The 25520-nt window shown below is 33.6% G+C and overlaps 1 protein-coding gene across 2 annotated transcripts in view; it reads right to left on the reverse strand.

The window, feature by feature from the left end:
* Nucleotides 1-25520, reverse strand: part of LOC113041597 (arf-GAP with coiled-coil, ANK repeat and PH domain-containing protein 3-like) — a 66821-nt gene that overhangs the window by 5221 nt on the left and 36080 nt on the right. Inside the window, exons 5-23 of one of the 2 annotated variants that reach the window (XM_026200217.1) lie at nucleotides 20796-20854; nucleotides 19479-19662; nucleotides 19107-19151; nucleotides 18924-19019; nucleotides 17786-17860; nucleotides 16201-16212; nucleotides 8006-8118; nucleotides 7129-7180; nucleotides 6606-6706; nucleotides 6406-6517; nucleotides 5354-5562; nucleotides 3065-3134; nucleotides 2853-2947; nucleotides 2550-2767; nucleotides 2271-2372; nucleotides 1393-1485; nucleotides 1081-1301; nucleotides 809-918; nucleotides 4-114 (exon numbers count right to left, since the gene is read on the reverse strand). In XM_026200217.1, coding sequence (XP_026056002.1) covers nucleotides 4-114; nucleotides 809-918; nucleotides 1081-1301; nucleotides 1393-1485; nucleotides 2271-2372; nucleotides 2550-2767; nucleotides 2853-2947; nucleotides 3065-3134; nucleotides 5354-5562; nucleotides 6406-6517; nucleotides 6606-6706; nucleotides 7129-7180; nucleotides 8006-8118; nucleotides 16201-16212; nucleotides 17786-17860; nucleotides 18924-19019; nucleotides 19107-19151; nucleotides 19479-19662; nucleotides 20796-20854 — 2078 coding nt within the window. Of the gene's footprint in view, nucleotides 1-3; nucleotides 115-808; nucleotides 919-1080; nucleotides 1302-1392; nucleotides 1495-2270; nucleotides 2373-2549; nucleotides 2768-2852; nucleotides 2948-3064; nucleotides 3135-5353; nucleotides 5563-6405; nucleotides 6518-6605; nucleotides 6707-7128; nucleotides 7181-8005; nucleotides 8119-16200; nucleotides 16213-17785; nucleotides 17861-18923; nucleotides 19020-19106; nucleotides 19152-19478; nucleotides 19663-20795; nucleotides 20855-25520 lie in introns of both variants that reach the window. The other variant, XM_026200215.1, reaches the window with a different exon arrangement.

Here is a 25520-nt window from a genome sequence, read left to right on the forward strand (position 1 = left end):
TACAGAGTAACTATGTCAGCGTTAGCCGCTTGAACCGCTATGCTCAGTGGGTCCTGGCCATCCTCATCACCATCGTTCTGGGTCGCTCCTCGTTTCAGGAACAAACACACTTGACTAGAAGAAAAGATAAAGAAAAGAGAGTTGTAGAAAAGCCTCAATTTAATTTGATGCGAAGCTGCATACGCAGCTGCTAAAAATGCTACAGCATCTGAGAACTTGCAAATAAATGCAATAAGTATCATTGTGTTACCATGTTTTTTGGACATCTCATCATAATATTACCGTTTTTGTATTATTGGCTATGCATCATTGTCATAACAAGTTCATTGCACTTATACCAATGTAAAACCGTGGAATTCTTTCTAATGTCTTTGAGTACCTTGTAAATACCACAGTACATAAATATATAAAAATATTCATTATTACAATACATAATAAAAGTATGACAAGTCCTCCTTGGAAGTTTGTATTTTATTGGTTGGGAGGTTGTATTTACATCATCGGGTGCATTCAAATAACATTGGTTATAGCAAGATGAAGTACTATTTGTGACTATATTTGTTTAAATCTCTATATATTTTTAAATCAGTGTTTCTCGTTGGCACACCCACAACTAAAAAAATGTAGGGCTTACTAAAAATCCAGTTTCCTGCTCGTAATTATGACTTTGTGGTGACATTCATGTCCGTTCAACATTCATGTCCATTTATATAAAATCTTTTTGACAATACAATGCACCAAAACTTTTCAAGACATCTGAAAATCTGTTTTATTAATGTTACTCAGAGTAACTTGAGCATGCACTTACCCGGTATGACCTAAATATGTGGCGTGATGCAGCGGGCCTCTTCCCTTGTGATCTCTTTGGTTGACATCTGCACCATTTTGGAGCAGAAACTCGCAGGCTATCAAGGAACCCTGAATGTTGAAAACCAGAGGATTAGGGCTCTACTATCACAAAATGGCATATGATTATTTTAAATGTCATTAAAATGAGCTGGAAGTTTACTGTCACTTCTTATCTAAGTTACTGTTAATATGTGCATGTGCAATGCATCTGAATATTTTGTAATGACTCACTCCAATCACAGCCTGAACAAGGGGGCTTTTCCCCTCGTCCTCTTCATTCACTGAGTTGACTTCAGCTCCATGTGCAAAAGCTTCAGCCATGACAGGCAGATTTCGTGCCTGACAGGCCTTATAGAGTAACGCTCCGGGATCCAGTTCTCTCAGATCCTCTGGATCTGACGCCTCCGGCTCCAGTTCAGCCTCATTACTGGAGTCTTCAGAAACCTCACACTCTGAGCATTACAAAAACACATGGAACACATGATCCATCTGCTTCAACAAACACTTGGTTAACACCGTCAAGTCACACAGTAGTTTACTCACCCTCCTCTGTGACACTGTCCACCACAGACTCAAAGACCAAGACGTCAGTGCTGCCGTCAGTGCTGCCACCTAATCCACTGTCACTGCTTAGACCTGCAGGACCAACACAAGCCCACCACAGGCACATTACACTCTAGAGCGTCAATAACAGCCAATGTGCACTGAAGCAAACATGATGAAACTATGTGTCAGTGTCACAGCTGCACAACTATATGAAATTGCAAAAACAACCAAACAAAGCAACATAAAGAAGAAATGAAAAAGAAAAGCATAAAAATAAAGCTAAAATCAAAACAACAAAAAACAAAGCAAAACGCAAAACAACTAACAAGAAATCAAGCAACAAAAACTAAAAAACAACAGCAGTAGATTAAAAAAACAAATCATAAAAAAATAACACTTAACAAGTCAACAAACCTACCAAAGTAAACAAAAACTAAGATATAAATGTAAAAACAAAGCAAATTAAAATAAAACAATCTCTCAAAAGTGAACAAATAGAAAAAGCAAGAAAAAAAATGCATAACAAAAACAAATCAAATGCAAGGCAAAAAACAACACCCCAAACCAAACAACGAAAGTAAACAAAAACAATGCAAAGCAAAACACAAATCAACAAACGTAAGCAAAACAAAACAAAAATTTTTTTTTAACTTTTTTTTTTATTGTACAGTATACAATAATAAAGAAAATTAAAACAAAAGTAATTAACAAAGCAAAATCACAAGAGTAAACAAAAATAAATCAAAGCAAAACCACAAGAGTAAAGAAAAAACTAAGTAAAGCGAAACACACGGCAAACAAACAAACAACAAAAAAAATTAAACCAAGTATGTAACCAAAGGATTTTTTATTTTTTTCCCGAATATAATACTTACTGCGAGGCCCTGAACCAGTGTCAAAATATGAAAATAGGGTGTCCAACTCATCCGGGCAAAAGAGGGATTCCCGTCTGAACTTCCTCTCCAGAGCAGCCCTTGCTTAAATTTGGTGGGGGGGGGGGAGAGGAAAATGTAATTTTTTTAAAACTGTAAAACCATCTATTATAGCAATTCACACAATACCATTGTATTATCAGCATGGTAAAGCCCCAAAAACATGGTACAACCATGCTACCTTCTTGCACAGTTAATTAGAAAAAAAAAATGTATTGATACCTGAGGAAAGGGTTGCAGGAGATGCACTGCCTGGCTCCTGTCTGTATTTGCGGTGTGTTTTGGGGACGGTGGTGGCGCTGTTATGTCTCCTGCATTTCCTGGGATTCCATCGCCGCTCAGATTTTCTCCCGCCGTGGACCATAACTTCACCCGTCATCATCTTCTTCAGGAACTTCTTCTCAACATACTTCGCTTTGATCCAGGCCTCCTTTTCTTGCCTTACAAATCAAGGCAGCAGTTAAACACTCAACATTCAGATTCTCAGAAACAGAGCCACTCGTGTCAATGTCTCTCATCACTCACCTAGAGCTGCTGGGTCCCGGTTTCTTCAGGCCCCGCTCTTCACAGCTGCCTTCATAGATGTGGTTGATGATACTGTTTCCTAGTTCACACATCAGCTGCATTGCAACAGAACAGACCGCAGTTATTGTCAGAGCATGTTTGCACATGTCACAGTGAAAGGTCATCCGAGAGAGATTAGGAGGAAAACAATCCAAAAAGATATTTGAGCAGACCTTTAGTAACTCTGGTTCCCATGAGTCCAGGGTGAGAGAACGGACCTTTGAACAATGGACTCCCAAACTCCTGTGAACAGATGGAAAAACATTAGTCGAAAAAGGTTTTTGTTTTGTCTAATGTTACTTTCAATGTTACTTTCCTACAAATTATATGTGCAATGCTGCTGACATAATGCAAAATTATTGTGCACACAACCTAAAAAACAAAACAAAAAAACACTGCAGGACTACTTTATCAAATTTCATAACAACAACAATCATTACCATCATCATCGTTATTTATGCAATTTTTTTTAAATATTATAAAAACAGTTCATCAACGACAATAGTTTTAGTATAATAATTATTATTATTACAAATGTCATTAATGATGATGATATGATGGTTGTCGTTATTATTATTCTTAATTTAAATGATTCATTTGCATAAATAAAACTGCATAAATAAGAGTGATGATAATAACAATAGTTATTGTTATTATTATTACAAATATTTACCTAATTTTACCCAAACAAGTGAAACAATTTATCTGAAAACTGACAATATTTGTAATGCACAATGGCAGATTTATCAGACAACTCAATTAGAAATTAATATGAATAACTCCTACATACAATTAGGAACCATTTCCTTTTTATGATTGTTGTTATTATTCATTACATGTTTGCATAAATACAGCTGTGTAAATAATGATAATGATCGATGTTGTTTTTATAATTCTTATTTATTAAATTATTTTGCAAAAATAAAATTCCATTAATAATGATAATAACTATGCAAATTATGGTTATTATTCTGTCTTGTAGTCTAATATTTTTCTACATTTTATTGTGTCCGAAAAACAAAAATAACACATTAATTTAAAAATGTTTGGCATACTGGATCTGTTATAGAGGACACAAATACACAAACAAACAGTATTCAGCCCATCAGCCATAAAACAGCAGCATCACTCAATCTCTGACTGTAAACTTGAGAAATGTTTCTGATCTGAGCTTGTTTCAAACTAACAATTCAAGCAAGATGTTTCCCACTCGAGCGGACATCACGAGGCCCACTCTGTGATGTAAATGGGCTTTCTGCCCACTAGATCAGTACGTTTCCAGGCAACCTAGTTCAAACGGGTGAAGACTGTGTGATAGTGAGCCACACTGTCTGGAGCAAACACTACTGTGAGCTCAGATATCCAGAAGATAGTCCAAACGCGGCTGGATGTTTCGAAACAGAATCTGATATTCAGTAGGTCTAAAGGCTATTATATCTCATAAACTCCTAAAAGGGGTAATATTATGTAAAACATGATTTTACTTGCTCTTTTACAATCAAGCAAAGGTCAAGAAAGGGTGGAAAATGGTCACGCAATCACAAATACTGTCAAATTTGAATTAGAGTCTACTGTTACCTCTACTTTTCTTTATGAAAAGATGAACTATTAAGCATTTATAACATGATAATTTAAGAAAAAAGGTTTTGCAATGGGAATGGATGAATAATAGTAATAATAATAAAACTAAATAAAGTAAAACATTAGTAATACAAAAATTATTACTATTACTAATATTATTAAACAATAAAATTATAACCATAATAACAACATATAGTGAAATATTATTATTATTATTATTATTATAATATTCTACTTTTTCATTACAAAACAATTTTGAATAAATTGCTAACAATTAATATTAATGCTATTAATATTATTATTATTCAACCATTTAATAATAATAATAATATTATTATCATTATAACAACAACAACATATTTAAATATTATTATTAGAATATTATAATTCAACTATTTTCATTTACTATTTACGATTTTCTAATACTACTAATAATTATTATTATTAACCATTTAATAACAACAATAATAACATTAAATAGTAATTATAAGTCTACCATTTCCATTGTAAAACAATTTTGCATAAATTGGTATAGATTTGTATTATTATTTCTATTACTATTACTATTATTTAGCCAGTTCCATCCATTGCAAAGTAGTTTCATAAATTGTGAATAATAATAAAAATGGTATTTATTATTATTATGTTCATGCCCTTGGTATTCATCACTGTGTGTCTGGAGGAAAGTAACCACAGTCGCTGACCTTCTGTCTTGTCCGGACAGTCCTTTGGTTGCTGGCTTGCCTCTGACTAATGAGAGAATCAAATCTGACCTAATCCAGTTAGGAAACCCGACTGAGCCAAGGGAGGAGCGACATGGTGTGTTTACTGTGGCTGGTCACGGGACAAACTGAACTCATCAGGGATCTTCCATGCCTTACCTGTGAATGCCGGAGCACTCGATGCAGAGCAGGACGCCCAGATTGATGCTGGCCCAGCGCGGGTCGGCCTGCCCACAGTCACAGCACTGCTGGTTTCCCGGCAGACACAGGATCCGCTGGAGAATGCTCTCGCCTCGTCCGCTGCGCTCTCGGGGCTCATTGGCTGAGTCTATACTGCTGATGGAGGGAGAAGCGGTCCGGTCCAAACGCTGCAGACGGACACACAAAACAGCACATTATTACTGGGCAAAATAAAACATATAAACTTTCAATATTAGAAGCAAAAATTATAACTGATCCATTTGAAATCATTAAAAAAGGTTAATTAAAATATTCTTCATTTCATTATATTTTTAGAATTTTTCAGTTACTTTTATACTATAGAACTGTTATATATAACGGACTGCTATCTATACTTTTCATTATTGGATGAAATATTAAGTATACACAAAATGGAGTAATATTAATTACCATAATAATAGTAATAATAATAATAACAATAATAATCATAATACATGTGTTTATAATAATAATAATAAACATAACAACATATATAATATAATAATTATAATATACATAGTATTATTATTATACAAAATATCATTATTATTATTGTCTTGTCTTTAGCAAAACAATTTTGCATAAAAATGTCTTATAATAATGATAATAACTTTTTTATTGTTGTTATTATTTCTAACAGTAATAATAACAAAAACAATAACCAATATTGTTAATATTGTTTTAAAAATATATTTTTTATTGAAGCCTAATGATTTTTATTTTAAGGAATTAGTTCGAAACACTTAATCAGTGGTTTACTTGTAAATCATTCTGTACTGTTTTATTGATAAAATGTACATTCATAAAACATAATATATTTATTGATTTTTTTTTAATACTGTATTTTGTTTGGATTTTGAATCTACCTGACAACAGTGAGAAATGTTTGCACAAAAAACAGGGATATTACACAGGCTTAATTGCTTTTTTTTAACTGCTCTAACCAATGCTCATCCTTTGTTCTAGTGATTTAGCATGTAGACTGTACAAACCTCAATGTAATAATTGTCAGGACTGTCTCTGTACGCTGAGGCGATGCTGGCTTGAACCGCCTGGATCCAGGCCTGCCGGAGTTTCTCTGACTCCGCCTGTAGCATACAGCTCCTACAATACACATCCATACAACACAATTACTACTAGTAATACAGCTCCATGAGTCTTTATTATAATCTGAAGTTTGAGCTTTACTCACTTGGTAGGTGACACGACTTCAAAACAGAACCTCCTCTCGATGTCCTCGCAAGGTTTGACAGAACAGAGCCTCAAGTCCTCCACAACAACCGTCAGCGAATCCTGTGGAGGAGAAGTGCTGACTTGAGGAAAAGCGATCGAAATAAACCGGTTTCACTCTGAAGTGCATTAAACAGCACTGCGTCAGACTTCCCTGAGCAAGCATTTGGACTGAAATAAATGGATGTTCTCCAAACAGATGAAGAGCAGGCAGTGCTGTGTGCATGCATCGATCTGTCGGGGAACGGGTTTGTTATCTTTAAAAAGACGGAGTGCTCTGGAGATATGCTGCCTGGCTAAACTACAACTGCTGTATCTAACAGCTCAGTGACCTGTGGCATTGACTGTGAGCTGACACAAACTCAGTTCATTCTCTCTAGGTACTGTATAACGAAGCTGCTCGTTAAAATCAAAGACAGATTACTTAACGCATCCAAACTGCTGAGACTAATGCATCCACTTACTAAATGCTGATTTGAGCTCACCTTTAGTTTCTTCTGATACACCAGCTGGCTGTTTTGGATGGAAAACCAGCGCCTGAAAAAAAGAAGCAACTTTTATTTGTATAATAACTAATCACAGACATGCTACTGTACATTTAAAAAATGTTAAATAATACATAATTTTACTATATAATGATACTCTTACTTTAATGATATATATATATATATATATATATATATATATATATATATATATATATAATATAATAGCTATATTTGATATATAATTTAATAGTAATTTCCACAGTTTTTACTTTTATTAAGTCGAAGTTAATCCATAAAAAAGCTATTTAAAATAATTCCATAACACAATTCTTTAAGTAATAATAATAATTTAAATAAATAATATTAATAATAACAAAAATGAAAAAAAAAAAAAAACATACTTTATTTTTTGTATGGATATTGATATTGGATATTTAATAGTCCATGCTCACTTCCTCAGTTTTTACTTTTATATTACTTTTACCGTCATTAGCTAACCCAATCGTAATCGTAATCAAGTCTCAAAATTATGATTTTTTTCTTGCCATACTTAAATGTTGTGCTGCTAAAATTCACTTGTAGAATTTAAAATGACGTTTTAATTTTGTATTTACTTAGACACGATACCATACAATGTATATATCTATAACACTAAAATAATATCAGTATCAAGCCAGAATTTTAATGCAAAACATCAGTCCAACCCTAAATAATTCTGATTATTTGTTATTGTTTTCTTGCATATTGTTCCATTCCTGACCTAGCTGCATCGCTGATTAAAAGCAGACCAACAATATTCAAATTCACCCTCAAGCTATATGGGATTTAGGATGGCAGAAACAATTCAATGAGCAAATGTAATTCATTCAGTTACCTATTCCAAGTTTTGAAGGCGTTACTGGCCCTTTTGAACAGATAGCCCTCCATCACCAATCCATTGGGGGCATCCACGTTAAACTCCAACTTTGGGTCATCATACGCAAAGTCCTGAATGACAAAACAATAGTAGAGCATTAGAACAAGAGACAAACATCACGTGACGGCCATATACATGAAATGAGCCTAAACCACCAATGCACTTAAACACATTACATTCTGTCTGTGATAATGCTTCATTATTAAACAGGAGGCTGTAAGTGGAGCAGATGCACAACACTTTCTCTCGATGCATCTACAACACACACACTCCGAGTGACTCATCCAACACTCTCAGATGTCCCACCACAGCTTTTTTTGACGATGACGCAAACAGTTGCGCAAGTATCTGAGCATATCCAACCAATGACCAGCGAAGAGCTTCACATACTGTATTCACACTCACAATAATGGCAGCACACTTAATACTCTCAGCCCTGAATCATCACAGGAGGTCCGTATGAGACTCAGGTCATTTATATTGATCATCTCTGAGTGGAGGAATGACACGCTCTCAGCAATCACATGTGCTTAGTGCTATACCATCAGACTCAACCCGTAGTCGAAAGCTTCTGGGGAAAGACTAATACAAGTATACAGTACTGAAGGAGAAGTTCAACAAGAGGCAAAATTAAAGGTCTTTAGAGAAAAACAGCCCCTAAAGTCTCCTCTAGAGTTTCAGAGAAGATCTCAACCGAAAGCACGCAATTAAATGTCAGAGATCTTAAAATAAACTCATTCTTTAATTCCTCTGACACTAAATGACATAAACTACTGGCCAAAAGATGGGAATGGTTAAGATTTCTAATGCTTCTGTCTCTTATTCTCACTTACTGTACTGTAGGTCGCATTTATTTGATAAAAAAACTGATTGAGTTATTACAATTTAAATTAACTGTTTTCCATTTAAACATATTTTAAAATGTATTTGATTTCTGTGATGCAAAGCAGAATTTTCACCATCATTACTCCAGTCTTCAGGGTCACGTGTTCCTTCAGAAATCATTTTAATACGCTGATTTGCTGCTCAAGTCAAATTTCTGATTATTATCAATGTTGAAGTGAGTTATGCTGCCTAATATTTTTGTTGAAATCATGATACTGTTCCATTCAAATGTTTGGGTTAAGTTAGATTAAAGAGAGCGAGAGAGAGAGAGAGAGAGAGAGAGAGAGAAAGAAAGAAAGATTAATATTTTGATTCAGCAAATGACATTAAATTGATAAAAAATAACAGTAAAATTTCAAATAAATTTTGTTCATATAAATTTCTATTTATCAAAGAATCCTGACAAAAATTGGTATCCACAAAAATATTTGGCAGCAAAAACTGTTTTCAACATGGAAAATCATAAGAATCGTTAAATATTAAGCAACAATAATACCCGATAATAATGGAGCAGCAAATCAGCATATTAGAATGATTTCTGAAGGATCATGTGACACTGAAGACTGGAGTAATGGAGCATCACGAATAAATTACTTTTTAAAACATATGAAAATAAAAAAAACATAAAAAAGAAATCATAGTTATTCCAAATGTTGGTAGTTTAGCTGCTATCCACATTCATTTTACAGCTCTGTACTCTCACTGTACGTCAACAAATGCCTTATTTGGGTCTATTTTAAAGGAATTTTAGAAAAACATTAAAGACAGTGTTGATACTTCATAGAAATATGTCATAAAGAGCAACTTTTGAGCATAACAAAAAACGTTTTTCTACGTACAAAATGTCACATTTTAATAACTTGCTGTTTCTTCGTAATTAATAATGAAATTTACTAGCAATTTCTGAGCAAAATATATCTACACCAAATGTATGTCAGAGTGTTGTAAACTGCACTGATTAGAGATCAACAGAGTCTTCATAACGAGATCATTTCACAACCCAAACAAACATCCTTGAAAAGCCTCAGCCTTCAGCTTCCTATCTGTCTGTGGGAGCATTGTCAAAACTTTCAAAGCGTCCTGGCCTCTCGTGAACCCTCTGAAGACCTCAGGAATGGACCCTCTGCTGAAACAGCTCTTTGAACACAAACACTGCGCTCTTGCATCTTAAACGAGATTGCGCAAAATCATTCCATGTTCCCTGTTTAATATAATCACAGATGAAATAAAAGCAAACACCACCCAGAATGCACCAGTATCCACTCATGTGGTGTGGTATATTTGCTTCGGAAAATGTAAAGCTCTAGTCTTTTCTTCTGCTTAAACTGGTTGTGACAATAAGGCTTATTTATAGTCACTCATTTTACCCAGATCCTCAGCAGGGTGACTGTTCAAACATTCACATCCATTCAGTTGTGTTTCCTTACAGCCAGAGACTAAATGCTTCACACAAGATCTGAATGGTACAGAAACACCCTCCCTTTCACTCGCTCTGCTGATTTCTCATGTTCCCACACACTTCAATACACATGCATGTAATGCAGTTAGGCTCCCATACCCTTGAATCTATTCAAAAAGCAGAACATTTAAGATAGAGAGAGAGAGAGAGAGAGAGAGAGAGAGAAAGATGGATATAAATGTACTGTATAAAAAATATATATATATATATATATATATATATATATATATATATATATATATATATATATATATATATATATATATACACACACACACACACACACACACACACACACACACACACACACACACAGATTATATATAATTTCATGTAGTTTTGTGCAATTATATTGTACACAGATGTGCATCTGAAAAAAGGAACTCAATTCCACTAAATTCTATTTAGCTACAAAATCTAAAACAAATGACCAACTGCATTAATGCACCAACTCACCAAAGTGAAGTCCAACCTGCCGAAGATCTTCATCCTTAAATGTTTTATGTATTTTAAAATCATTGCATCTCCTAGAAGCAGCTGAGCTCAACTAAATGGGTGTGCAGCCCGATCGAGCATGCAGTCAGTGCAGCTCTGTGAGTGAGTCACACAGCCGGGCAGCTCTCACAGTCAGAGTCCATCATGTGTGATTCCACTGCTGCCCGCTGCTGCCCACTGCTGCCCGCTGACTGAGCTAAAGCTCATTACCATACAGCTGCCAGCCCACAGCAATCAACGCGCAAACGCTGCTGATGACACTTAATTACAGAACTTTCTTTAACCAAATTAAATACTATCATAACAAATTGCCCTTACGAAAGAAAAATATATTTACCAATATATTTCTTAAAATATATTGAAGATATATTGTAATATATTATTTTCCCTTTTTATTTTCTAATATTTCATATTTGAATACATTTAATAATATATTGATGATACATATATTATATAATATATTGCAAAATATACAAATGATTGCCGTATATATTGCAATATATTGGAAAAATGTAGCAAATAGTGGGAAAATGTAAATATATATAAGAATATATGCCTAATATATTACATGATATTTTCCAATATATTGCAATATATTTTTGTTTCATAAGGGTGCAAACAGATTATGTACATGCAAAAAGTTATAAATGATATTAAACTATATTGAAATATATTCAAAATGTTATATAAAATAAATATAACAATATATTTAAAATATATTAAATAAATGTGTAAAAATATATTAATATTAAATATAACAAACTGCAAACAGATTATGTACATGCAAATAGTCAGAAATGTCATGCAATTAAATGTAAATATTTAAATCATAAAATAGATTTATATAAAAAAATAAAAACATATAAAACAAATATAATAACTGTATTTTAGAATATTAAATATTATGTAACAAACTGAAAACATCATGTATTTAAAAAATGTTACATAAAATAAATATGTAAAAAATAAATAACGTTCTTTAAAAATATTAAATATAAGAAAAAAGAGCAAACACATTATGTACATGCAGATAGAAATGTCATTCAATTATATTTAAATACAAATTTTTTTATATAAAATGAATACATAGAAATATATAAAATATATTTATATAAATAAATATAAAACAAATATAAAATCTTTCTTTAATATTATTAAATATATAACAAACTGCAAACAGCTAAAAATATCATTACTCTAAACCTATACATTATAAAATATTATATATGTAATAAATATTTAATATGTAAACAGATTATATACATGCAAATAGTTAGAATTGTCATTAAACAATATAAAATAATTTAACAAAATATGTTTTATTTAATGTCATAAAACTATAATATAAAATATACTTAATATTAATTATTGCTTCAAATATATTTTAAATATCTAAAAAAGAATATATATACAGTTTATAGCAAAATTATAATTATTTAATAAATCATTGATGTTCAGCCTGTCACAACAAAACTAAGCTTCATTTTACCTCCTGTTTACAAAGTATTCTCACTATCATTTAAAAGAGCAATTAACCAAAATGCGAATTTTAGTCTTTGGAAAAAAAAAACGTAATTAAAAAGCTGAATATTTCAATACCTGTCAGCTGTGGCTGAAGAGTCTTCTGTGCAGCATCTCACAAAACATTGTAAGACTGCAGAAGACAAGCGGCGCTATTTTAGGAGCTGCCGATGACGTGTGCGCTTATAAAAGCCATCGTCTGTTTCAACTACAAAGTCTATCAAAATTTAAAGTATTCCAGTGGGACAAAAACACAGGATGAAATATTAAAACTCAAATTTAGGGCGTCTTATTTGTAGTGAAGTGCTGTGAAGCAGTAAGAACTGCAGTTTGACTTGCTGGGCATCAATGGAGGCTTCAAGAACATCATGCTCACTTCAGCCCTATTCGGACGGGACTAGTTTTACAGAGGGTCGTTAGAGAAATCTGTGTTTCACAGACGTACTTGGTGATTTTTATCCCGTCCGAATCTGCCACGTCTGTGTTTTTCTCACACAACCTCTGTGATAATTCCAGAGCAAATTACCTACCGTTTTTCAGCAAACTCAGTGATCCTCTGAGAAAACTAATCCCGTCCGAATGCGAATGTCTGTGATTGCCGGTGATATTTTATTTCACAACGCGTTTCCTTGTGTGTTTTGGCCAACCGTAGATGCTCTTACCGCGCAGATGTTTGATAGATTTGCTTAGCGGCAAATAAATAATAATAAACAAATAATACAAATAATAAAATCAAGAGCAAGATCGCGTAAACTGTTAATACCGGCTATTGTAATATCAGCATCAGGTAAGATTATTCACGTTCATTTATGTACTCAGTTACATAACATTTAATAAAAAAAAATAAAAAAAAGGAAAACAAGTTAAACTAAAGGAACCACACATTAACATGGTTTTGCTATACTAGCTATTTAGTATTTATTGTGTAATAATACTAAGGCAATCATTCTGAATTAATGCAATGCACACATACAGAGCGCGTGATCTCTGTGACGCCCAGACGCACAAATCAGACCCTCCCACCTCTGTAATAAACACGGAGATACTAGTCCCGTCTGAATTGGTACATGGAAATCACAGACGTCAGGTGGTAAGAATCGAAACTCAAACGTAGTTTAGAAAACTAGTCCCGTCCGAATAGTGCTTTCATCTGATACTGTAAAAAAAGACCATCTCTATCTACTGTAATTACAGAAACACCATATAATGAATCAGTCTGTGAAACATCATTAATCTTAACATCACACCTTTAGAGACGACTGGCTGCAATCCTGCAGATCTTCAGCTGTAACACGCATGTAAATATCTTTGGTTTTGAAATAACACACAGACCTGATTTATATTGATGAGTCAGCAGCAAGTGTGCCAAAACACTGATAACACCAGTAATAGTTTGATAATTATGCCAAGAATACAATATATCTCACTGTCAGAACAAAACCAGTACAGAACATGCTGCTTCTGCTTAATTGAAATTGAGAACTCAGAACATCTTAGAGACCACCTTGAAAACCTTGCAACCATTTGAAACACCTTTACAAATGACCGAACTAAAGGTCTTCACGGAGGACTCGAGGTCTATTTTAAATGATAAACTGTCTCTGGGTCAGATCCAATATATTTCTTCGGGTTCCAGGTCTGTTTAACATTGTGTGTAATCCTACGATTGAAGTCGATCGGAGATAAGTGTAGCCAGAAGGTCTGGAATTCATTGCAGCTCTCATTGACCTAGCTCCGCCCATGAGGTTGTTTGACTGACATGTCAAACAACCAATCACAGTTTGTTTCATTCATCGTCATGTTTTGAGGCGTAGAAATGTCGCGGCAATAACAGACAGGTGTGTAAAACTCTCGGATGTATTTTAAAGATTTTATGCTGCGAACTTTAAATATATGACATACTTTTGAAAATCCGGCGTTTAGTTGATCCTGATAAGCGCTTGTCGACATAGTTGTAAACACAGCGGCTTTCTTCTTTCGTGAGGGGGTTTGGCGTCACTGCATCTTTGTTTCCAGATGTTAAAGAACGCGACACACACGTCTCGCAGAAATCCTGTAGAATTCAGCCAATCCGATCACGCCTTCGAAACTCCTCAAGTGTTTCCACTTTTGTGTCCCATATGCATCAGACATTTAGCCAACGGTCCATGGGCGTGACGACTGAGGCTGAGACTAGCACTTTGCATATGTTTTGTAACTTTCAACGTGTAAAATTAGGATGAGAAAAGTATGAGTTTTGTTTGTTTTTTCTATAAATAATAGCTTAATAATAGTCTTTATTACAACCAACAAAAAGTTTCATTATTGTAGTTCAAAAGGGTGAACGCAACAGTCGAAGTTGACTCGAGATGCAAAAAAACAAAACAAACAAACAAAAAACTTTGCTTACAGTAACACAGCACGGCTTTTTATTTGAAGTATGTTTTATTTTTATTGTATAAAAATAGAATTAGAATTCATTTAGATACTAATTATACACTATTTGCTTAAAGTTGTCTTGTGTTTAATGCGAAATAAAGCCAATAGTTTAAGATTGTTTTAAACAGTTTGTTCGTAAAGAAATTATTAATTCATCAACTAATTCATCAACCGAGAAGTCTTGTACAGGCAAATGAATTCATCTCACAATTACTCATCGTCGCCCCCTGTCGTTTCAAAAGAATAATACAACGGGGAATATGATAAGTATGAAAGCTTCGTCCATTTGGGAAGGTGCACGCGCAGTCAGCGGAGTCAGGCGAAAGTATAAATCCCACTTCACAAGCAGCCTTTCTATCAGAGCATCTGACGAGGCGAGCACGAGCCGCTTTGAACTAAAACTAAAAACTACTGGCTACTAGGAAAGAAATAAAACGCAAAAAAAAATTAAATAAACCACTCTGATTGGTTGACCTCTTCATCTTTTTCTGTTGTCTGTTTTGAATACTGTGCGTGGACAGAGGCATCCGTAGGTTTTTGCATAGTTTAGAGTGACAAATCGTACCAGCGTACTTTGAGGAAAAAATGCATAGCTGCTGCGCAAAATTCATACAAACTGGCCGGTCTGCTGTTTGTAGCTCAGATTTTATTAGGTTCTGCCCATTCCAGCGATTTCTGTGGGCCAATAATGGGTTTAACTGATGTTCAGGGACAGATTTGCGGTGAGAGAGACACTTCAAAACACTTTCAAGAAGTTTCGTATGAACTACCAGAGGGATTTGTGACAGACAGGAGGATATGAGCTTAGACAATTACCCAGAAACAGAACAGGCTTCTGTGGTTCAAAAATCACGACATTATGTAATTATGGGTAAGTTTCTCCTTAAAGCAGCTCTGAGACCATATGCTCCTCTCAGATGCCATCAGCCCAGTACTGTCACCAGGGTTTTAGGGTAATTGATGTGATGGATCGCGAATGTTTCTTGAGATCAACCGCATCCAAAGCAGTCCCAGAAAGAATCTCGTAAACAATGCACAAAGAGAAACGTCTGCTGTTCTCAAAAACAGCAATAAGGAACTGAAAAAAAATCCATAGAGGGAGAAACATCTACTAAATAATTACTGTGTTGAGTGGAGGATGACGGGACAGCCATCAGACGTTACATAAGCCAGATATGTTTGTAGGACAAATCAATCAGTCTCACTGAACTGTAATTATATCATCGGTTACACAACACAGGATTTGGGTCAGAATTACGAGCAAAACTACACTTTTTTTTCCTGAGTGCAGATGAATTATTTATAGCTTCCATCTTAAAAGTCACATAAAAATGTTTACAGCCATGTTTGATGGGGTTTAGAGTAAAATGCTCACCTGTAACAGTGTCTAAATCAGGATGAAGACAATCCCAGAGCACCGTATGAAAGAAAACAGAAAAAATTAAGATTAGAAATGATTTGACATGTTATACTAGGATAAAAATATGCATAAACTTACTTCCAGAATAAAGTGGTTTGAATTTCAAAGGTTGTTTTTAACTAAGCTTAGTGTTAACTTAGTGTTTTTCCCATTAACTGCCTACAACAGACAGAAAAATGAATAACCTTTTTAAAATATTTTTGTACTTCACAAAATAACATAAAAGATCTCTTTCATTGCAACTGTCAAGAGAACTAAAATTAAAATTGCACAAAGGAAGTTTATACAGTATAGTCTGTTTTGCAGGGTTGTTTTCATTTATTGAATCTAAAACCAACCTTTTTATCAAATGAAATACATTTGAAATGAATTAAAATATTAATTTAGATTAAAAAAAAACTTAAACTAAGCAAAAAACACCTGAAATATGTTCATGTAGGAGCACTAAAAGCAGAATAAAATAAAATAAAAAACTAAAAAGGAACTGAAACTAAAACCAAAATAAAATAAATTGAATAAATTTAACCTGAATAGTAATATATAAAAAATAATAATAATAATATTAATAAAAATGTCATAACAAAAAAGTACATCATAAAATTTGTAAAAATTATGAAAATTTAAATAAAATACAATTCTGCAACACTGATAAAATATAACACTATACAGTATAGATAGTACTAAATTAACACCGCTGTCTATAATAATAATAATAATAATAATAATAATAATAAATTATAATTAAAGATATTAATAATAATTAACAAATTATATAATTAAATTAATTTAAAATCATTAATTAAAAATCATTATAGAATATTAACTATAAAATATACAAATTATTAGAAATATAAGTTTTACAGCAATGTCTGAGTTTAGGTGTCCATGGAATCATGATACAGGAGCAAATATGATGTAGATATCCATCTATAAATGTTTTTACAGTGATGAACTAGGTGTCAGAAACTGTCAGAGCACTTGCTGAAAATCTTCTGAAGCACTTTAGAAAGCTCTACTCTCTGTTCGCCCAAAATATATCCACTTCCCGTCAGCCCAACATCATTAATAACAGGAACACTCGAGGACAGAAGATCTTCTCTAGAGGAGTACAAACACTGAAGGAAACTGAAAAGGTATCTTTAAATAACTCTGGGCTAAAGTCCACATTCTGTCTTCCTTTTAATGTTTCGAGAATGAAGAGAAAACATGATGAAGTTGGGGAAATGATGCAGGCCAGACTCAAACTTGAATCGTGACATGAGCGCCACAGCTTTTAGCCAGATGTTTTTCTTCTAATTTCACCCCGTTTTGCAAAGTTTGATTGCAGTGCTTAGAATTAGAAGTCTTTTAGTAACTGGACTAGTCCAATTAAAGCATGAATAATCCTCTGTCACTAACTCCAGAGTGAAGAATAATGAACACTTTCTTTCTTTAGAGGATTAGCATCTTTAACAGCCTAATTCTGCCATTAGACACGAGTCAATAGTGGTATTTGTCAGAGTAGCTTTAGTGGGGTTTTTTATACAGTATGTGTTCTTACCCGCTGCTGAATCGTGGCATGTTTATGCTCCATTTCTCTCTTCTCCATCGCTGAATCAATCACCATTTGATCCAGCTGTGACAAGATGAACAACAGCTTATTGCAGGTTTGGTGTTGTATTAGGAAAACATGATCATGTTTATTATCCACAGGCACTGGTTGTCTATCTGTGCGTTGTAGCACTGCACTTTCAGATGTGATGCAGAGTTAAGTATTAAAGTCAGTGATGTAATGTGGCTGATCGATGGACTAATTAGACAGAAATCAGATCTGAAGTTGAGTTGAATGAGTTCAAGGCTTAAACACACAGCCACTAAAACAAGATTTCAACATTTTGAATGCCACAGTATTTGATTATTTTTAAGGTTGGGTGATGTTTTTTCTTTTTTGGATGCTGAAAAAAAATTATCAATTTTTTTTTCTCAGAGACAATTATTGATTTGAATAGTTATGTCATAAAAATTTGTCTGAAATTTGTATTAAATCATTTTATACTGTTTTTTGTTCAACTGAATTCAACTGAATTCAAGTTAATTTGTTTAGCGCATTTTATGATACAAATCGTTGCAAAGCAACTTTACAGAAAAGTTAAGTTTTATCTTTACAGAAAAGTTAAGTGTTTACAAGTTTGTTCAGTTTCATCTTGGTCTTTACATGAGTTAGTGGTAATTTTGCAAACAAAAAAATAATGTGTGACCTCAAAATAAAAACAAATTCGTTAAAATTAGCTTATTTGTTCTTATTTAAATATTTCAAGTTTGAAGTAAACAAAACCAATTTACACTGTATAAAACATTCATGTTCAAATCTTACAAAATGTCATGTCAATAAAAGGTCTGTACATGACATAAACTATAAAAACAAATAGACCATAAATATCAAGAAATGGCTTACTTTTTTGGCGTACAATTTTAATTACATAAAAAAAAAGATTAATAAATTTATTGACAAATGTATTTATTTATTTAAATACCACTTTTCATTTTAACAAGATTTATAAATTGTTAAAAATTTCTTAAAATTTCAAAATTTCTTATTTAATAAATGACATTACACATTAAAGGCTAAATGATAAATGGAGTTTAATATTTCTAAAATAATTTATTAATTTGTCCGAAAAAAAAAGAAGACTGCTCACCTCGGCAGCCAGTTTCTTCATGTAGGGGTCAATCTCATCCAGGAGGTTGTAGCCCTGCTGATACAGCGAGTACTGCGCATGCATGAAGGATAACATCTGCACAAGACAGGACAGATACAGATACAGATGCTGCACAGTCCACAATAAACCTACACATTCACATACACCAGCACTGACACTCACCGCATCCAAGATCTCAAACTTCTTTTTGGCTTGAAGGACGTTGATCTAGATTTAGGAAAGCAGATTTATATGAAACACTGGACCACAAAACAGCCATATGGAGCACTGCTATATTTCTAACAATACATTGCATGGGTCAAAATTATCAATTTTTCTTTTATGCCAAAAATGATCAGCGTGTTAAGTAAAGATCATGTTTCATAAAGACATTTTTAACGTAAATATATCAAAACTTAGTCATATGCATTGCTAAGAACTCCATTTGGACAACTTTAACGGCGATTTTCTCAGATTCCAGATTTTCAAATCTCAGCCAAATATGATCCCATCCTAACCGTCTGGAGACGGAGTGTTTCTGTGTCTCTCTGTTACCTGCAGCACATAGTCCAGTGCGAGATGTCGGAAGCACTTGCGGGTGAAGTTGAGGGTGCTGGTGGCTTCCTCCACCTCGTGGGGTTTGTTTCGAGGTGCCTGGGCGTTCTTCACCTGTGCGATCTCCAAATCTTCTCTCACCTTATCAAAGTGCTTCTTCGTGTCCTTGAATTTACGCACGTCACTGAAAGTACAGACGGACATGCATTATCTGAATAGACTAATGAATACAAAGCTGCTGATGTGGAGGCTTCAGCAGGAAATGTCATTTTTGAACAGCAACATGAGAGGCAGTTGCGCTTATTTGAACAAAACACGTCTGAAATATGAATGTTGTCTGATATAATTGCACATGACCGATCAGGTGGAGCTAATAAAAGCTTCATATCGCAGCGGTCTTCCTGAAATGCCATTAGTTTTGTCGTCTAAATCTTCCATCCACTGCATTATCAGTGATCATCTGTGATAAATGAATAGCAACCTGCTCTCAAGAATCCCATTATGCTCCACCAGGACCCATTCATTATTAATGAGCTCCAAAAGTCAGATCATTATTTATAATCAGCCTGCGGGAAGCACAAAGATGAAAAAACCCTCCTTAGAGAGTGTTTGCTAGTGAACGCTTTCACATTTGCTGGCCACGGCAGGGTGACACTTCCACATCTCTGACCTTTCTGAGGGATATCAGCAAGTTTAATTTTCATATTTTAATGCATGTCATTTTTAATGCATGTCAGAAGAGCAGGTACCAACAATATGATTTCAATAAACTGCAGCATTTCTGAACTAAACATGCTAATGAACGTTTATTTTGGTATGAACTTTAAATGTATAATATTAATGTAAAATGTGGTTTACAATAAATACACACACACAAATATTTGTACTGTAAAACATTATTAATATTATTATTCTCAGCAAGTTTAATTTTCATATTTTAATGCATGCAATTTTAATGGAGAGAAGATGAGTTACTAACAATATGATTTCAATAAACTGCAGCATTTTTTTATGTACAGCTAAACATGCTAATAACTTTATATATATTCATATATATAAATATATTAATTAATATATAGTTTTAATCAAAACTTAATATTGACACTGAAAACAAACAAAAAAATACAAATAAATCAACATTAACATTTTAAATCACAATAAATTTTTATCAGGAAAAAAAAAAAAAAGATTTCTTCCCAATATCAATAGTAATAATATTGATAAAACTGTGTTATAAGATAAAAGTCTAAGTCAAATATAAGATCCTTCTCAGAGTAAGACACACAGCAGTGTACAGATATGGTTGAGTAAACTCACTCTTTAACAAAGTTGTGCAGCTGCAGCTTGACTGATCTCTGGGCTTGATCAAACAGGATCTGAAAACCACAAAATAAAAATAAACGTGAATAAAAATACCACTTTAGTTTGAACAAACGCCATCCGAGTATCTCTTTATCTGGTTTTATAAATGAATATATGCAACAACAGACAAGCCTGTTTTAGAAGAAAACAAAGAAAGCAATAACATTTATAAGGAAATGTTCACCAGTCAACATCCTATATTAATCAAGGAACAACACTCTTATCAACAAATTACTGTTTTATTATTCAGAAGGTAAGGTTAGCACAGTATTTTAGACCAAACACCCATAACAAATGACTGAAGACCATGAGAAACTGGAATACTGCATGTACTGCTCCACTGTCAACACTAGATGGTGCTCTGTATTTGTTTAATCTGAGCTGTATGGATGTTAACCTGTGAGTATGAGCTCCCAACACACATACCATCATCATCATCATCATCATCATCATCACAGCCCTCTGCCTCATTGAGATTCAGCACAAGTCTCTGAACAAGCACTGAGCTGATCTCATATGCCACGCTGCAGCGACGGAGGAAATATAGGTCACTCGGGCAGGGAGCGAGCGACATGAAGCAGGAGAAGAGCAAAGGAAACAACAGAAAAACAAAGAGAGGTGATGCTTCAGTCCCATCCACATCAGCACAGAAGCATTAGTCTGACATCGAGAGAGCGCTGCACCTTCAGGGCTGATTTACAGACCACAGGAACACATCTTACTATGATTGTAAACAATCACAATCGCAGATTTTCATATTTGTGAAATATTCCGTATTTATTACTTTTGGGTTAAAAGGTCAAAGCATTTTTCTACACAGACAGTCTCAAATTACTTGAATTAAATTGTTCACATCAATGTATTATTGAGGTACCAACTATTTCAAATAAACCTCCCCTAAATTACACATACAAATAAAATGTGTCAATAAAACCATATAAGTGGGCAACTCACACCGAGAACCAAAGACTAGGGCTTGGAAATATGATGTTAAAAACTGTTCATATATTTACATTTATATATTTTAGATTTATATGATGAATATAAGAAAGATTGTTTCAGTATGAATTTAAATAAATTGATATAATGTGTGTGTATGTGTGTAGGTGTTACAAACACACACACACACACACACACACACACACACACACAGACGCAGACCTATATACTGTAAAATTCATAAAGTGAACACCTAATATGTGTTATGTAAACAATATAACTAATTATCTTTTTTTATATAGATTTAGATATACTGTTTTCATTTATTTTGACAACAAAAGTTAAATACAACATAAATACACTTCTAAATGTATTGTTAAATAATTTAACCACATTATTTTAGAAAGCTGAGCTTAATATCAAAAGCCACAGGTTTGATTACTGCCGGACCTGTTGAATTAAGAAATCACTTAAATAGAACCTGTCTGATAAAGTGAAGCATGCTTAAAGAGCTAGAAAAGACATACAAACAGAGAAAACTTGGAACAGTGGTGAAGCTTCCCAGGAGTGGCATGCCTACCAAAATGACTCCAAGAGTGGGACGACGACTCATCCAGGAGGTCATAAAAGAACCCAGAACAACATCTGAAGAACTGCAGGCCTCAGACAAAAGCCGTGTGTGTCCCGTTACATCTGGCGTAAAAACAGCTCCGTATTTCATTGAAAGAAGATCATACCAGCAGTCAAACATGGTGATGGTAGTGTGATGGTCTGGGGCAGCTTTGCCATAACTAATGGAAGCATGAACTGCACTCTATCAGAAAATCCTGTCCGGCCGTCAGTTTGTGACCTCAAGCGCGCTGGGGTTATGCAGCAGGACGATGATCCCAAACACACCAGCAAGTCCACCTCTGGATGGCTCAAGAAAGGTTTTGGAGGGACCAAGTCAAAATCCGGACTTAAATCCGATTGAGATGCTGTGGCATGACTTTAAACAGTCCATTCATGCTCGAAAAGCCTCCAGTGTGGCTGAATGAAAACAATTCTGCAAAGAAGAGTGGGCCAAAACTGCTCCACAGCGATGTGAAAGACTCATTGCAGTTATCGCAAATGCTTACTTGCAGTTGTTGCTTCAAAGGGTGGCACAACCAGTTCTTAGATTTAGGGGGCAATTACCTTTTAATGTAGGGCCAGACAGATTTGGAAAGCTTTTTTTCCTTAATAAATGAAATCATTGTTTCAAAACTGCTTTTTAGATTTACTCGGGTTATCTTTATGTAATATAAAAATTTGTTTGGTGATCTGAATCATTCAATATTATGATCTAAAAGTCAGTAGGGCTGTAAAGCCAGATTCTGATGTTACGCCCCAAATGAATACATCTAAAACTAAGCAGTTCACTTCACTCTTTCTTAGTGGGGGTCTCTTTATAGCTCAATAATCTCTAGCAGGGCCCAAATAAGGTGCTTGGTGATGAAGGCCGATGCTTTTGTGCTCCTCTGTGTCTCATGTCAAGGTTTACGGCCTCCCCTACAGTTAGGCAACAAAAAACCCTCGATAAAACACAAGACTCTGTTTTTCGAGACGCCCATCACTAAACAGAGCTTGAACAGATGCAGTGACTTATCCTGCATCCAAATGGCCTTTAAATGAAGCAGCAGGTTCTGGGAAACCAAGAACCCAACCGACCGCCCGTCTGTCGCAGCAAAGCGCGTCTCGTTCTTTGGCAGGAAGGGAGAGAAACGCCCTGTGTGTGGTCCACTGACTGACATATTGTGGTTGAATACATTTCCAAGTGCTAAGTGAGTATTAAATCTGAGCTCTGTTTGAAATAACACAAAGACACCAGCTTCAGAAATGCATACTTAAAAAAAATATATATACATAAAGAAAAAAATAAATAACAAGAATGCAAAGCCCCTACATAAAATAACATACAGTTTATTTAATTAATTTCATTTATAAATAACAAATATTTAACATTTTGAAAATTAATTAAATATAAATATATGTAAATATTTAATATAAAAAAGTAATAATAGTTATCATTTTAGTAATAATTGTATATACATATGATGTTAATATGCATTTTTATGAAATATTTATGAAATATTTAAATAATATAATAATTTATATATATATATATTTATATATATATATATATATATATATATATATATATATATATATATATATATATATATATAAATTACATGCACATTACGCAATTAATTTTTTACAAAATAAATGATATTTTTTCAATGTAATAATGTTAATTAAACAATTATGTCGTATTTAAATGATATAATTAATGATAACATAAAAATGTATAATTTGTATTTATATATTTGTAGGTATGACTTTTGAAAATATATATTTAATACATTTTCATGAATATACAAAATTAATAAATTTGACCTATTTATTATTAAAATAAATTATGCATTATTTAAATACAACAATTTAATTGAATAACAACACATTATTTAAATATAGATTTATTAGATATAGATATATATTAGAAAGTAGATATAGATAATTAATTTTCTTATTAAAAAAAGAGGTAATTCGTGCATTAATCCTGATGGGTTTGTGCTCTATTTTGTTTTCCCTCCTGTCTTGTGTTGTTTTTCTGAACACATTTGTGTAAAAGTAAAGAGCGTGTGGCTTTGCTGAAAAATGTCCTGACTGGCCTTTACTGTCGCGTGTGCTCTTCCTGTGCTTAATTCCCCTGTATTTCCTGCTCTCTGCACACAACAGTATGAAGGGCTAACCAAAAGGTTAACTGTACTCACAATGCCAAAATGTCAAGTAACCACACTGATATATCAGTAGGTTAGCGGCTTTAGTCTCAGCAGGAGATTTAGGACTATCTGTAACAACGTGAGGCTCATCAGATAGGCCCCTCATTCACCCTACAATCCCTTTGCCCACTTTCCAGACAATTCCTGTATTATTAGGATAAAGAGCTGAGGAAAGAGTTAGGAAGTTATGACATTTCTCATTACTTAGCTTCCCAAATAACTCCCTAAACATCCCTCTTTCTTTCAAAGGACATTCGTCTTCACATTCTATCACTGCATTTCACAGTTTGATTCATTTCCTTCCAACAGTATATCTCTTAATAAACATGTTGTCCTGAAATCAGGTGAATTCCATTCATTCTATTATCTCTGTTCTGATGCAGAAAAACATTGTTCCATTTAAGAACACAGAAATGCCTTTTCTAGCAATATACAAAATTCACAAATATAATGTGTAAACTAATTTTGTGATAACGTCTGTGTAGTATAGACAACAAATGTTTAGTTCTATTTTAAATTGGGTGATTTTTTTCCCCTTTTTACAGTTACCAAAATTTTGTAATCTGTCATTGATCAATACTGTAGATCAAAAAAATTTGAAAAAGTGTTTATATGAAATAAAAAAAAGAAGGAAAAACATTCAAAGTAAAGGTGTTAGGTGTTCACATGCATGTTTATATGTTTATGATGTCTGATAAAGAACATGGTTAATCGTAAGCAGTCTGTATGCACTTCAAGTTAATGGAATAAATGATTACTTTTATGCACATTTTAAAATAATAAGGTCATGAATTAACTGGATTATTTTAGAAACATTTTAACTTTACACATGGATGTACATTTTCACGTGAAACTATTTCATTTAAATATATATTTGCAAAGAAAAATGTTTAAATTTATCAAAAAAAGAAAAGAAAAATTAAGCACAAGCCTATTC

The sequence above is a fragment of the Carassius auratus genome, chromosome 23 (assembly GCF_003368295.1).
Source record: "Carassius auratus strain Wakin chromosome 23, ASM336829v1, whole genome shotgun sequence".
Classification (NCBI taxonomy): domain Eukaryota; kingdom Metazoa; phylum Chordata; class Actinopteri; order Cypriniformes; family Cyprinidae; genus Carassius; species Carassius auratus.